The 14412-nt window shown below is 39.5% G+C and overlaps 1 protein-coding gene across 1 annotated transcript in view; it reads right to left on the bottom strand.

The window, feature by feature from the left end:
• MDFIC2 (MyoD family inhibitor domain containing 2) overlaps positions 1 to 13899 on the bottom strand; it is a 112707-nt gene extending 98808 nt beyond the window's left edge. The window contains exons 1-2 of the mRNA XM_044933713.2: positions 13410 to 13899; positions 12747 to 12834 (exon numbers count right to left, since the gene is read on the bottom strand). Of these exons, the coding sequence (XP_044789648.1) occupies positions 12747 to 12834; positions 13410 to 13490 (169 nt within the window). The 5' untranslated portion in view covers positions 13491 to 13899. The remainder of the gene's footprint in view (positions 1 to 12746; positions 12835 to 13409) is intronic.
• Between the last annotated feature and the right edge of the window lie 513 nt (positions 13900 to 14412).

The following is a 14412-nucleotide window of genomic DNA, read 5'->3' as shown; positions in this document are numbered from 1 at the left end:
TTCTTTGGGATGAGACATCATCAAGTACCTTTCTTAGCTTCTGCAATGTAGCTCTTTCTTTTCAGATCTAGACTCGTGTGGAAGTTCGGCTCAAAGGGAGAAACTGCCTGATGTCTTATTTAATCCTATGCCTCTAGGAGTTGGTCTGTCTTTTCTGAAGTTATACACTGGCAGAACTACTGTCATGGCCCTTGCTTTTTGCCTTTGCTTCACATTTACTTTTTGACAGGCTTACATAATGGCTAAAATGGTCGAAGTGATTTATGCCTGTAGACTGATGTCTTCATTTGCTCGCTTCACATTCCGATTTTTTTTTTTTTTTTTTTTTTACTAATGGTCTGGTGCACACCTAGCGCAGGTGCATTTTATTAGAGAGTATATTCCCTCTAAATGCTGTTCCTAAGCTGAAAGAAATGGGCCATAATCGTATAAAAATAAAGTATCTCTTTGTGGAATTTACAAGAAATGGAATGTCCTTATTCGTGAGCCATAGAACATAAGGGTCCTTTTTTTTTTTATTTCCTCTCTCTCTGTGAGATTGCTCTTTATACTAATGTTGATTAAGTGAGTCACACCAACAGCTGTTGTGACAGAGAGGAAAATGAATGAGTGTCCTGAAAATCTCAGTTGAAAGGAGTAAATCTCTTGAAGTTTCTAGTTAGCTACAATTTTCTTTTCCTGTTGAGACAGGAAAGATTGGTTCCCAGTCTCTACAGATGGCTTCACTCCTAGTTCATAAAACTGCAATTAATAATGGTGAGCTAAGATCATTCTGGATTTGATGTACTGTTCTATCATCATTGAAAAGGAGTCTTTAAATCTGCTGTTTAACAACTTATAGGGACTTTGCACTGATTAATTCATCTGGTTATAGTCTCATGGCTGACATGGCATCTTCCAGGCCTTCCATTCCATTGGGATCAACATCATCATTTTATAAGAAATGAACTTACTACTTTATAGGCTTAGTTGGAGAGAAATTTCAACCGTCAGCTGTAGGATATGCCACGGGAATTTAATTTGTTGACCTATGAGAACACAGAAGATCTCATCTTTTACTGAACATTCTCCACATAAAATAAGGTTATCAGAGAATCAAAATGATTCTGACATTTGAACTTTAAGTAGAAGGCCAATACATTTAAAGTAAGTACTGTTCTTCCTGAAATGTTCAGTGTTGCAACAACAGCCCATGTCAGGCTCTTAAAAAAATATTATCCCTTATGGAGCAAAGCACTGAAAATTTGATAGTGGGTACCAACCCTTAGAGTGCACTTTATTTGGAAGCCACATAGCATTTGTCCTTCTTCCATTCTGGTGTCAGAGCCCTGAATTTCCTCTGAAGAAGCATCTCTCCCCCATCATGTGTAGCCTTGTGGTGCTGTCAGTCAAAGTACCCTTCCTTGCCTCGCCAGGATGGGGACTCACAGCCAAATCTCTTGAGCTTTCTGCCTTGAGATTTGAAGTCTTGAATATGGAGGGAGGAAAGGGCAGGAAAAGTGTGTGAAGCTTATGTTTTAGGAGTTAAATCTTGCCATCTGCGTCACCAGAGTTAGATTACTCCCTGCCCACCCTGACCTGAATTTTCCTTGTAGACTGCAGAGCAACTCTCAGACTTCCAATAAATTCCTCTTTTCATTAATTTAGCTAGAAAAAGTATCTGTTACTTTCCTCTCAAAAACTATGTGATGATTAATTTTATGTGCCAACTTGGAGGGGCTAAGGAATACCCAGGGAGCTGGTAAAATGCTATTTCTGGGCATGTCCATGTGGTTGTTTGAGGGACTAGATTAGCACTTGAACTGATAGTCTGATTAAAGAGAATATCTTTCCAGAGTGAGTTAAGGGCTAAATAGAATGAAAATAAAGAGGGAAAGCAGATTTGCTGTCTGCATTGGAGCTAGGACATCCATTTCCTGCCCTTGGATATCAGCTCTTCTGGTTCTCAGAACTTGTTACTTGCACCAGGGTTTATACCACTGGCTTTCAGAAGTTGGGGCTTTGGCCTGGAGCTACACTACTGCTTGAGCCTCCTGAGCAGACCATGGGATGACCCAGCCTCCATAAGTGTGTAAGCCAGTCCCCCACAATAAATCCTCTATTATCTGTCTACCCATCCGTCCATCCATGTTCTACCTATCTATCCACTGATCTATGTTCCATCTGCCCATCTTATTTTTATTTCCTATTGGTTCTGATTCTCTGGAGAACCCTGATTAATACAAACTATGACAGCCTCATTTTATAGTTGTGATATTTTGAAAGTAGTACATTATCCTTTGGTTTGTTGTTGTTTTTCAGCTAAGTCATGTCTAACTCTTTGTGACCTCCATGGTCTGTAGCATGCCAGGCTCCTCTGTCCTGGAATTCGCTCACATTCATGTCCATTGAGTTGGTGATGCCATCTAACCACCTCATCCTCTGCACCCGCTTCTCCCTTTTTGATAGTCCTTTACATAACTTTCATTTGAGGATAAAATGCAGTGGGATATATTTTAATACAAGTTAAAATATGTCTCTAGTAGGCATTTCCAGGGTAGACAGTTTATTGGAATCCAAGATGCTGACCAAGGTCTACACAAGCTTCAAGGCTCCATTCCTGGGCAAACTCCCCATGCTCATCAAATGCCAACCTTCCTTTGGGTCAAGATGCTTTAGCCCCTCTTATTTTCATTCACTTTTTGGAATATGACACGTTCTTTCCCACCTTAGCCCTTCTACTTGAAATGATATTTCATTTCCTGTATTCTGCCACCAGCAGATGCTTTCTCAATCTTCAGGCTTAAAGCAAAATCTCTAGCCAACTTCCCTGTCAGCGTTACTTAAAGTAGACAGCTGATCTCATGTATCCTATTGCCCAATTTATAATCTTCATGGGATGTCACCATTTCACATTTAATGGGACCCACCCAAATCTTCTGATTCCTCCATCTCCAGCCACTTTTTCTCGTAATCTTCATGCATCATTATCATCATGCAGTGTCTCAAGCCAGGAGTTAATTTTGCCTCCTTTCTGTTGCCTCACACCAGAGCACCAGCCAGTTCATTAGTTCTATCTCCAAAATAGGTCCTGAATACTATTCTACCTCTTTCACCTTCACAGTTTTCGCCTGTCCCATTTATCATCTTTTGCTTGGTCAATTGCAGGGTCTTCTGTTTTATTTCTGCATATATTCTTTACCACATCCAGTATAAATAGTTGCTTTTATCCCCTACTTAGAATCTCCAGTGACTCCTAATACAGATTAGGGAAAAACATCTAAATTCCTGCCTATGGCCAGCAAATGTTCAACATTATTTATGACTTGAACATGTTTCCCCCCACTTCCCTTCCCTTCCTTACTCCCTCCCTCCCTTATTTCCTTTATTCTTCCTTCCCTTTCTTCCTTCTCATCCAGTCATTCTGAACCATACTGTCATTCATTACACAGGCTCTTTTCCCTGTTGGAATGCTCTTCCCAGACTTTTGGGCAGCTGGCTTCTTCTTGTTATTTAAATTTCAGGTCAATAATCTTTCATTCAAAACTTCTCTGACAGCTGCTTCTGAAAGATAGTTCCCCACACCAGTCTCTCTCATATCATCTTGTTTTAACACTTCAAAATAATTACCCTGTGAAATGATCTTGTGCTTGTTTACTTCTTTAAGGGCATATTTTCACATCTAATTTCTCCTTTCACCTCTGGTTAAAAACAAAACAACATTCTCTTTGATTGTTACCTTCTCCTTACTTGTGTTTTGGTTATTAGGTAACACATGTTCACAAGTCCATGGAGACTACCGAAATAAGAGCTAATGATTCTATTTCCTGTGTGCGCATAATAAAAGGAAATCAAGATACACTATTGGTGCACATTAACAATGTAAAATAGACATTCAGTTCAGTTCAGTTCAGTCTCTCAGTCGTGTCCGACTCTTTGCAACCCCATGAATCACAGCACGCCAGGCCTCCCTGTCCATCACCAACTCCCGGAGTTCACTCAGACTCACGTCCATCGAGTCAGTGATGCCATCCAGCCATCTCATCCTCTGTCGTCCCCTTCTCCTCCTGCCCCCAATCCCTCCCAGCATCAGAGTCTTTTCCAGTGAGTCAACTCTTCGCATCAAGTGGCCAAAGTACTGGAGTTTCAGCTTTTGGATCATTCCTTCCAAAGAACACCCAGGGCTGATATCCTTTAGAATGGACTGGTTGAATCTCCTTGCAGTCCAAGGGACTCTCAAGAGTCTTCTCCAACACCACAGTTCAAAAACAACATGAATTCCTTGAGGGCAGAACCTGTGGCATTTTCATTTTTTGACATCTTTGTTTCTTTGCCTAATATATTATCTGCAAGTTCAAGAGGAGCCTCTTCAAATGCTTGCTGAATTGTGTAAAAATGCATTTTGGAATTGTCTTAATGCTCATGATCTGAAATTATTTTTGAGCAAATGAAGTGAATTGTCTTCACTTAGAGTTAAGGGAAGTTTAGTGAATTTATGAATGTCAGTACATGTAAGACTTGTACTTTCTCCATCTCATTTGCAAACAGACCTTAACAGAAATGAGATGGGATTCTTGTGTTATGGACTTCAGGTTTTGGATATATTGAGAAGGGAATTTGTGGAACATGGCTTTTTTAATTTCTTGGATATTTTCCAATAACTAGAATTATTGGTCTCTAATGTTCATGAACTCTGATTAAATGATAAACCCTGTATTCAAGTTGCCAGCTCTTTGGTGACCTGACTTCTCTACATTGATACTAAAGTTTAGGGACATTTTCTTGAAAATATATCTAAATAATTATTTTGAAATCATCAAAGATTATAGTCACTATGTGATTGCTTATAGAAAAGGGTCTATAGTTTGTTCAGAATGACTACAGAACTTTCATATCTTTTCTTCCTGGCATTTTTGGAAAGTGAAAGCCAAACTTATTCATTGCCCTCCTCCTCCACCCTTGCCATTAAAAAAAAAAAAAATCAAGTATTTTCTGTAATATGAACTTTCCCTGTGTGGCACCACCCGGTGTAGCAGCTGTGGGACTGAGTCAGCATCAGGTCAGAAGTATAAAACTCTGCCTTGTATGTTGAGGACACATTTGTAACTTGGGATAATTTTATTCTTCTATTTATTACACCCATAAAGAGACTGCTTCACTAAACCAATCACGGAGAGCTAGTCTTCTGAAAGACAAACAGCTTTATTTCAATGTTCTTAATTTTACATTTTTGGGTCAAAGCTTTGTTTTGACTTTGTGTGTGTGTATATGTGTGTGTGTGTGTGTGTGTGTGTGTGTGTGTGTATGTATATATATATACATATATAGAGAGACTAATATTTATGGAAAACCAGTTTTCAGGAAATTGTAATAGATTTTGTTGAGAGAGACAAGCTTTTAGGACAGAAGTTACAAACTGGTAGCCCTTGAGCTGAGCTAGACTCACAGAATCTGGTTTATTTGTCCTGCATGGTATTTTCTTGCAACTATTGCTGTTCATTGTTATTAGTTAACCTTTAGAATTCAGGCAATGTCATATAGAAATCCAGTTTCTCCTGAAAAATCAGGATCCACTCTAGGAAATTGTGTGCAGTTCAAACACTGGCGATGCTGTGATTTTAAACTGCAAATGGCAACAATTTAAAGGCTCCCATCCCTTCATTTCGCTGTTTCTCTTCCGTATCAAATGATGTAAGGAGCAAGCACTGAAATGGTTACCCAGAATGCTCCCTGGCTTAATGGGGTATTACATGCCATCTTATTCCACCTGTAATTCCCCTCCCCCCCACCGCCAATTTCTATGTTATATCAATTTTTCCTTCATAACATTTTTCACATTTGGGCCTATTTTCTTCTTCTCCTTGTTATGACTTTTATGCCAGTCGTATGGCCCTCTTGTCTAGGCTGTTGAGTGCATGGCTGTCTTAGCCATCATCATCCATCTTGCCTTCAACTTTCCTCTGCCTGTCCCATGCCAGTTTGCACTCTAGTTACAGACGTATATGCCCAAATCACAGTTCAGTATATTGGTCCCTGACCTCAGACCTGCCTGCACTGACAACTTAAAAAGCCATCTCCAACTACTTATACTTGGCACTCAGTCTTTTTGTCCTCCCTTTCTTGTGTTAACCCATACACAGATAACTAGCCAACATGCCCATTTCCCTGGCACCAAAGCGGGCATCGCATCATGCAGCCTCTGATGCTTTTGCTCCCGGCATTAACTCCTTCTCTCCCCCTGTGCAAATAGCTCATGGCCATCTTCAAAACTGGCTTTCAAGACCATCTTGGCCCACAGTTACACAGCACAGCTCATCTTGCCTGGGTGCATATTTCACAATCATATTTTGTTTTTCTGGTTGTCTTAAAACAGGTTTTCTTCGAGTATGATCCTTGAGTGTGTTACTTCATGTTACTTGCTCTTAAACATTTATATCCTCTCACCATCTATATCCGGCTGAATTCCTTAAGTTGGGAGTCAGAAATTTGATCAATCTAAAATTTGAGGATTTAGGAGTTCAAAGGCAGTAATGATACAAGATTGCCTGGTAGTTTGATAGAACATGAAACTAGATTCAGTTAGTTTTACTCTGAATACATTTTCAGGTTTATTGATGTGTTTCTTAAACACTATTTACCCTAGTTGTTAGTAAAAAGCTCTGGATGTTGCTTCAACCAACCCTTTGAGATAAGTAGAAACCAAAGAACTTTTTCACCTTTCAGGCCGAAGCAGGACAATTAGGTAAAATTCTTGAGTGCAGGACTGTGTTTCTTTCTTTCCTCCTTTCTTTTTTTTTTTTTTTTTTTAATTAAAATGTGCACTATTATGCTTATGCCTTAATAAACGTAAATCAAATTGGATACACCGAATGAGTATTTGAAGATGAAAAGTTAGAGTATCAGTACTTAGGTTGGAAGTGATGATGCTGACTCTTCTTGGTTCCACGCTCACTCCAAGGTCAGGTGCTGTGGTAACTGGTTTATGTAGATAAACCCAGTGAGCATTTGCTCCAACCCTAATCAGGCAGTGCTGTGATTCCCTATATTTTAGCCATGGAGAGTATTCAGCTGGAGTTGCAGAGGGAGGCAAGAGACACTGTGATAGGAGAAGCAATTAATTTGTTATTCATAAAGAAGGTTTTGAACAACTTTCAGATCTCTACAGTCATCCCTCCCTATCCATGGGTTCTGAATCTGCAGATACAGAGGGCTGACCCCCACACCATCTGATATGAGACTTGAACATCTTTGGAGTTGGTATCCACAGGGGGTACTGGATCCAATCCCCTGGTGGATACTGAAGGATTACTTTATTTATTTTTCTTTTTTAAGGGGGAGGGGGTTTTGATAAATTACAAATGGCCCTAAAATATGGCAGAGTAGAAGGACGTGTGCTCATCTTTTCCTGTGAAAACCCCAAAATTGCAAGTAACCGCTGAACAACCATCAACAGGAGAATGTTAGGTTCCACCAAAAAAGATACCCACATCCAAGGACAAAAGAGAAGTCCCAGTAGATGGTAGGAGGGGCAAAATCATGTTTAGAATCAAACCCTATACCCAGCAGAGATGGGGAGAGCTCAAACAAAAACTTGTGCACATGAGGACCCAGGGACCTCACAAGAGACTGAGCCAAACCTGCCTTTGAGTGTTTGAGTGTCTCCTGTAGAGGCATGAGTTAGCAGTGGCCTGCCATGGGGACAGGCACTCAGGCTGCAGCAGACCTGGAAGGTGCAGTGTGTGAACAGAGCCACCAAGCAGACATACTACAAACTGGAGAATAATTATACCAAAGAAGTTCTCGCACTGTTCTTAAAGTTCTAGGACCCACAACAGATTTCCCAACCTGGGGAACCAGCAAAGGGACTGAGAACCCCCAGGGAATTTGACTTTGAAGGCCAGTGGGATTTGATTACAGAACTTACATAGGACTAGGGAAGCAGACTCTTGGAGGACACAAACAAAATCTTGTGTGTGCCAGGACCCAGGAGAAAGGAGCAGTGACCCCATAAGAGACTGAGCCAGACGTGCCTATGGGCGTCCAGGAGTCTCCGGCAGAGGTGTGGGTCAACAGTGCCTTCCGTGGGGTCAGGGCCACTGAGCACAACAGTCTTGGCCTAAGTCCTTTTGAAGGAGGTCACCGTTACCAGCATTACCACTAGCATAGTTTGGCCTCTGGTCAAACTACAGGGAGGGAACACAGCCCCACCCAACAACAGAAAATTGGATTAAATATTTACTGAGTTTGGCCCTGCCCATCAGAGCAAGGCCCAGAGTCCCCCACAGCCAGTCCCTCCTATCGGGAAGCTTCCACAAGCCTCTAAGGAGCCATCTAAGGAGCCATCAGAGGGCAGATAGAATGGAAACCACAATTACAGAAAACCATCCAAACTGATCATTTGGATCACAGCCTTGTCTAACTCAATGAAACTATGAGCCATGTCGTGTAGGGCCACCCAAGACAGACATGTCAAGGTGGAGAGTTCTGACAAAACGTGGTCCCCTGGAGAAGGGAATGGCAAACCACTTTAGTATCTTTGCCTTGAGAACCTCATGAACAGTTTGAAAAAGCAAATAGATATGACACTGAAAGATGAACTCCCCAGGTTGGTAGGTGCCCAATATGCCACTGGAGATCAGTGGAGAAATAGCTCCAGAAAGAGTGAAGAGGCTGAGCCAAAATGAAAACAATGCCCAGCTGTGGATGTGCTGGTGATGGAAGTAAAGTCTGATGCTGTAAAGAACAATACTGCATAGGAACCTGAAATGTTAGGTCCATGAATCGAGGAAAATTGGAAGTGGTCAAACAGGAGACGGCAAGAGTGAACATTCACATTTTACGGATCAGTGAACTAAAATGGACTGGAATGGGTGAATTTAACTCAGGTGACCATTTATCTACTACAGTGGGAAACAATCCCTTAGAAAAAATGGAGTAGCCATGATAGTCAACAAAAGAGTCCAAAGTGCAGAACTTGGGTGCAATCTCAAAAAAGACAGAATGATCTCTTCTGGTTTCCAAGGCAAACCATTCAATATCACAGTAATCCAGGTCTATGTTCCAACCAGTAATGCTGAAGAAGCTGATGTTGAATGGTCCTATGAAGACCTATAAGACCTTCTAGAACTAACATCCAAAAAAGATGTCCTCTTCATTATAGGGGACTGGAATGCAAAAGTAGGAAGTCAAGAAGTACCTGGAGTAACAGGCAAATTTGGCCTTGGAGTATAGAATGAAGCAGGGCAATGGCTAATAGAGTTTTACCAAGAGAACGCACTGGTCATAACAAACACCCTCTTCCAACAACACAAGAGAAGACTCTACGCATGGACATCACCAGATGGTCAATGACCAAAATCAGATTGATTATATTCTTTGCAGCCAAAGATGGAGAAGCTCTATACAGTCAGCAAAAACAAGACCAGGAGCTGACTGGGGCTCAGATCATCCTTATTGCCAAATTCAGACTGAAATTGAAGAAAGTGGGGAAAACCACTAGATCATTCAGTTATGACCTAAATCAAATCCCTTATGATTTGATTTATACAGTGGAAATGAGAAATAGATTCAAGGGATTAGATCTGATAGACAGAGTGTCTGAAGAACTCTGGATGGAGGTTCGTGCCACTGTACAGGAGGGAGGAATCAAGACCATCCCCGAGGAAAAAAAAATGTAAAAGGACAAAATGCTTGTCTGAGGAGTCCTTACAAACAGCTGTAAAAAGAAGAGAAGCAAAAAGCAAAGGTGAAAAGGAAAGATATAAGCATCTGAATGCAGATTTCCAAAGAATAGCAAGGAGAGATAAGAAAGCCTTCCTCAGTGATCAATTCAAAGAAATAGAGGAAAACAATAGAATGGGAAAGACTAGGAAATGGCTACCCACTCCAGTATTCTTGCCTGGGAAATCCCATGGACTGAGGAGCCTGGTGGGCTACAGTCCATGGGGTTGCCAAAGAGTTGGACATGACTTAGAGACTAAACATTAACACGAATTTTTCAGTTTCTGTTATGTGAGTCTGTTAAGAAGCTAAATAAATAAAAACATTTTTTTGTGTGACGAAAAAAAAAGATCTAGTTTCTCTGAGCCTCTGTCTTTTAATCTGGAAAATGGACCAAAACTACAGCACACCAAATGGTTACAGGGACAAAAGGAAGGAATTTACATGAAATGCTGTGAGAGAATCAATGGCAGGAATGACTGAGGCATGCAAGAAGGAACTCCATGTTTGCTGCCCATGCTGAACTTTGAACATGGAAAAATAAAGCAACTGAATAGTTGGCTGAGTTGCCAGAAGGAAAGAATAATGCTGAGAACTGGTTTTTTTCTGGACTAAGGAAATCCCACCTGCCCCCAGTAAAGGATAAGTAAGCTCGATAGCCAAGTCATGTGTGGAACAGATTTACTCTCCTGTCCAGATCTTCAGTCACCAGCTTGTGTAGCCTGCACGATCTTCCTCTCTTCCCCATAACCCCTCTGCCCATTTTCTCCGATCAGACACTATTCTGGTTTCCTCCCAAATCTGTGATCCCCCAAACTGCAATTCTAAGATCCCAGATAAACTGCCTTGTCGCCTCTTTATAGAGGTCCTTTCTGTTGACATTACTATAAAAACATATAGCACTTATCGTGGTGCTCATCGTTCAAACTACAAACCAGAATCTCAAAAAATAATTATCTGATTTTGAACCATGCTTTAAAGAGGGGATAAAAGACACAAAATAATGGCCTATCTTCCCCATAATTTCACAAGGTAGATATTATACTCCTTGGCTAAGGAATCCGAAGCTCAGAGAGGTTAAATAAGAGTATAGTGACCAGCTAGCAAACAACTGAGCAGAAAATTTAAAACTTCACCTGCCTGACTTCAAATCCTCTACTATTGCCACCGCACCAGTCTATTTCTTTTTTAATAAGCCAACATATAAACTTTTTCTTAACAATAAATGAAAAGACATTTATGTTCAAAAACTAACTCCTCCTGATAATTCACAATTAATGAAATACAGTAAACATAATTTGAGTGTAGCTTAAATTGTGTCCAAATGGGATAAAACAGGTCACCTGGGAAATTAGATTTTGTAGAATACAATAATTCAATCTTACATTGTACTTAATGGAGACAGTTTTTTAAAAACAAAAATTTTCAGGAAGCAATTGACTGCTCTATCAATTTTGTCATTATTTCTCTATGATACATCTATAGCATGGAGCAGCTGAAGCAAAACAAGATAAACTTCCCTATAAGTAGCAGTAAAGAACTCCTCTGTCTTGGTTGGTTTGATCTTCCCAACAAAAACACGGAGGAATCTTTAGCCTGAGTTCACTTTTTGTTTTTTTACTTCTGTTTTTTTTTTTTTAAAGTTTGCATTTAAAAGATTGTTTAATTAAAAAAAAAAAAAAAGGATTTCTTAGCTCTGTGGCTTTTGGAAGGAAATGATTCTGAAAATACTTCATGTCTGTACCCACTTTTATCCTGAAATGAAGTCTTCACTAGAGATGAGTCCCAGCTATTAAATTTGATTATGGGGCCCTGGGGCAGGAGGATAATCTTTTTAAAAAAAGTGAACAGTTGAAAAATGACAGCAGTGCTAAAGAGCAATTAAGAACAAGAGTGGATGGAAGATGTATATGTGAAAGTGAAGGTGTTGATTTAAACACTTTAGGAAAGTTTTTGAGCACAAATCATGTCCTGACAAGTGACTTAAACATCTTTTCTTTGAAACACAGTGAAAGGTGGTAGTTAAATTTATATGCTGTGGAGTCACACGGTCTGGGATCAAATCCCAGCTCTGTCACTTCCTAATTTTGTAATTTTAGGTAATTTACTTAAACTCTTTGAGATTCTGTTTTCTCACCTGAATGTTAGGAGTAATTAGTGCTTTATAAGGTTGTTTTGATGATTCAGCATAATCACTAATGCACGTTGTCATTGAGTTTGATGTAATAATGATGATGATGTTTGATGTTATAGAACTTACTTGACATATATATTAAAGTCTCCTGTGACCTTAGAAAACAGTTTTGAGGAATGGCAACTACTTAAGAGCCATCTTTTTACAATTGAATAGATTCAGGAAATGGTGTAAAAGAGACAACCTATCTATTTAAATAAAATATAAAATCAGTTTCCTTTAAGAAACATTAAAGGTATTCATAAAAAGAAAAGATTATGAAATAAAGCCTTCTAGTAAATAATCATGAGTTTATACGTGTTTTTGAAAGTGCACAAATTTGTACTCCTCCTAGGAGGACTTATCGATTTGTGTGTGTATTTCAAGCAGGCGTCTTACGCACATAGTGCTTGTGGCCGACAGCACTCTCCCCTGGGAAGGTGGCTCTGTAATTGCAGTGAATGACAATTCTATTTGTAGACATGACTTCCTATAGCCTGCACTCCTTTCTGTGATTATTATTTAAAAAATACTTGTCCTCAAATGATTTCATCTTCCTGGGTACAAAGAAGAAAATTCTTTAGCACAACAAGAACCATATAGTTAACGTGTATCTGAATTGGAAGTGTATATTCCCCTACCCATAAAATCATGAGTGTCCTGCAGCCTAAGAAATACAAAAGGCATTTCAATACTAAACACCCTCAATCTACCACTTAGGCCAAAAAAAAAAAAAAAAAAAGAAACAGAAAATCAGAAGTATTAATATCATTTGAACTGCAGGGCAGTTTTCCCCATTCTGCCCACTCTTTTTTGCTTATAAACAAAAGCACAATTTTCACATTGATAGAAAATCAACAGTAAGAGAACTTACCTTCTTTCAACCAAGAAATGTTATTTTTGTCATTTTCAAAATGCTTAGCTGTTCTGACTTTTATCTTTTCCAGCTCAGTTTCTGACATCTAAGTGGAAACAGAATTGATGATATAAAAAATTCATTAAGAACCCAAATTTATAACATGGAACCTTATATTTAGAGACGACTGCCATATTATAGGAACATTTTATCTCTGTAGTTTTTCAGCTCCCTGTCTGATGTTAAATTTTATATTTTATCCACGTGTAGTATTTTACAACACTACATGGAAAATGAAACTTCAGAAGATATTTCACTGTCAGCAGTCAAGATTGCTGTAAGCTCTGATTTCTGAATACAAAAGAAAAACAGATGAACAACTAGCCTCCAATTTGTCAAAATCCAAACATTCAGTGCTGTTTCAATGTTTTTCTTAATAGTCTAGAGAAAAGCATGCTTCAGAGAAATACACAAAGATAGAAAGGCTAAGAAACACAGAAGGACCTTTTCAGCAGTGTGGTGGATGAAATGAGAACCTTATGACCTCCGCCAGGCCACATTGAGCTTCCCGAGGTATTGAGACCCAGTAGGCATCCTCAGTCCATTGCACTCGACTTCCTCCCAGCCTTGGTCACAGTGAGCTAGGATGCTCCACTTGCATCAGCACCTCTATGTCCTTACCTGTGTGTTCCCAGGGGAGGAGGCCCAAGGCGAGGGATGGGGAAGCAGCGTGGCAATGCTCTGGACAGCCTCTCTTGTCATCTCTCGGTGTCCAGCATTCCTCTGCCCTGCCAGAAGTGAGCGAAGAAGGAAATACGCTCCCTCCCTGGGTGGTGCTAGATTTGTATTGCTGCCAGAAGCATCCAACTTGCGGCTGAGAGGTTTTTTTTTTAAGGTAATATAAAGCCTGTGGTTCAAAACAATAAAAACCTTCTCCTGGCTAGCACTTATTTAAAATGACACTCTGCAAAATAGGGTAAAAAGAATGAACTCTTTTCAAATGGATGGGGTTTCTCCAGTCCCCTTCCTTCCACACCCGCCATTCATAACTTATGATTAATATTAAAAGGTGTAGGAAAAAAGAGATTGAAAAATATATGTAGACTATTTGGGTTACAGAACGAAGAAGAGAAGCCTCTCTGGGTTTATTTTCTAGATGTTCACCCTGCAGCTGCTGTTTTGAAAGGCAAGTGTTTCTAACATTTTATAGGTAACAAGAAAACATTTCAAGTTCTTTTGAGAGTCTGCAGATAATCCAAAAAGAATTTGAAATCACATTCCAAAGAGGATTTGTCATTAGATTCTTAGGCAAAGATACTGTTTTCAACAGAAGTTGAACAACAAAAAGCATAACACTTAGGTATGAATGATAATAAATCATCCAACATTCCTAAATGCTTTTTTTTCCATTATGAAAAAAAAAAATCATTCTTTTTTGACCCTAAGTGGTTTGCTTCCTCCAGTGTCTTTAACCTGGAAACTGTTATCTGATTGTCTTGTGTCCATTTCACCTGTTTTCCCCAACTTCATTTCTTCTATTTTGCTCTCAATTTCATATGAAAATGGACTGATCAACATAGTTTTTAAAAACAATAAAACTGGGAGCAAAGATAAACTTCAGATTCCTGTAACAGCCAATAAAAACCTTGACTGGTCAGAATCTATAACATTATTCTCACCCTAT

This window comes from Bubalus bubalis, chromosome 21 (assembly GCF_019923935.1).
Source record: "Bubalus bubalis isolate 160015118507 breed Murrah chromosome 21, NDDB_SH_1, whole genome shotgun sequence".
NCBI classification, from domain to species: Eukaryota; Metazoa; Chordata; class Mammalia; order Artiodactyla; family Bovidae; genus Bubalus; species Bubalus bubalis.
Note: the sequence above shows the minus strand (reverse complement) of the source record. Positions and strands in the feature narration are given on the sequence as shown.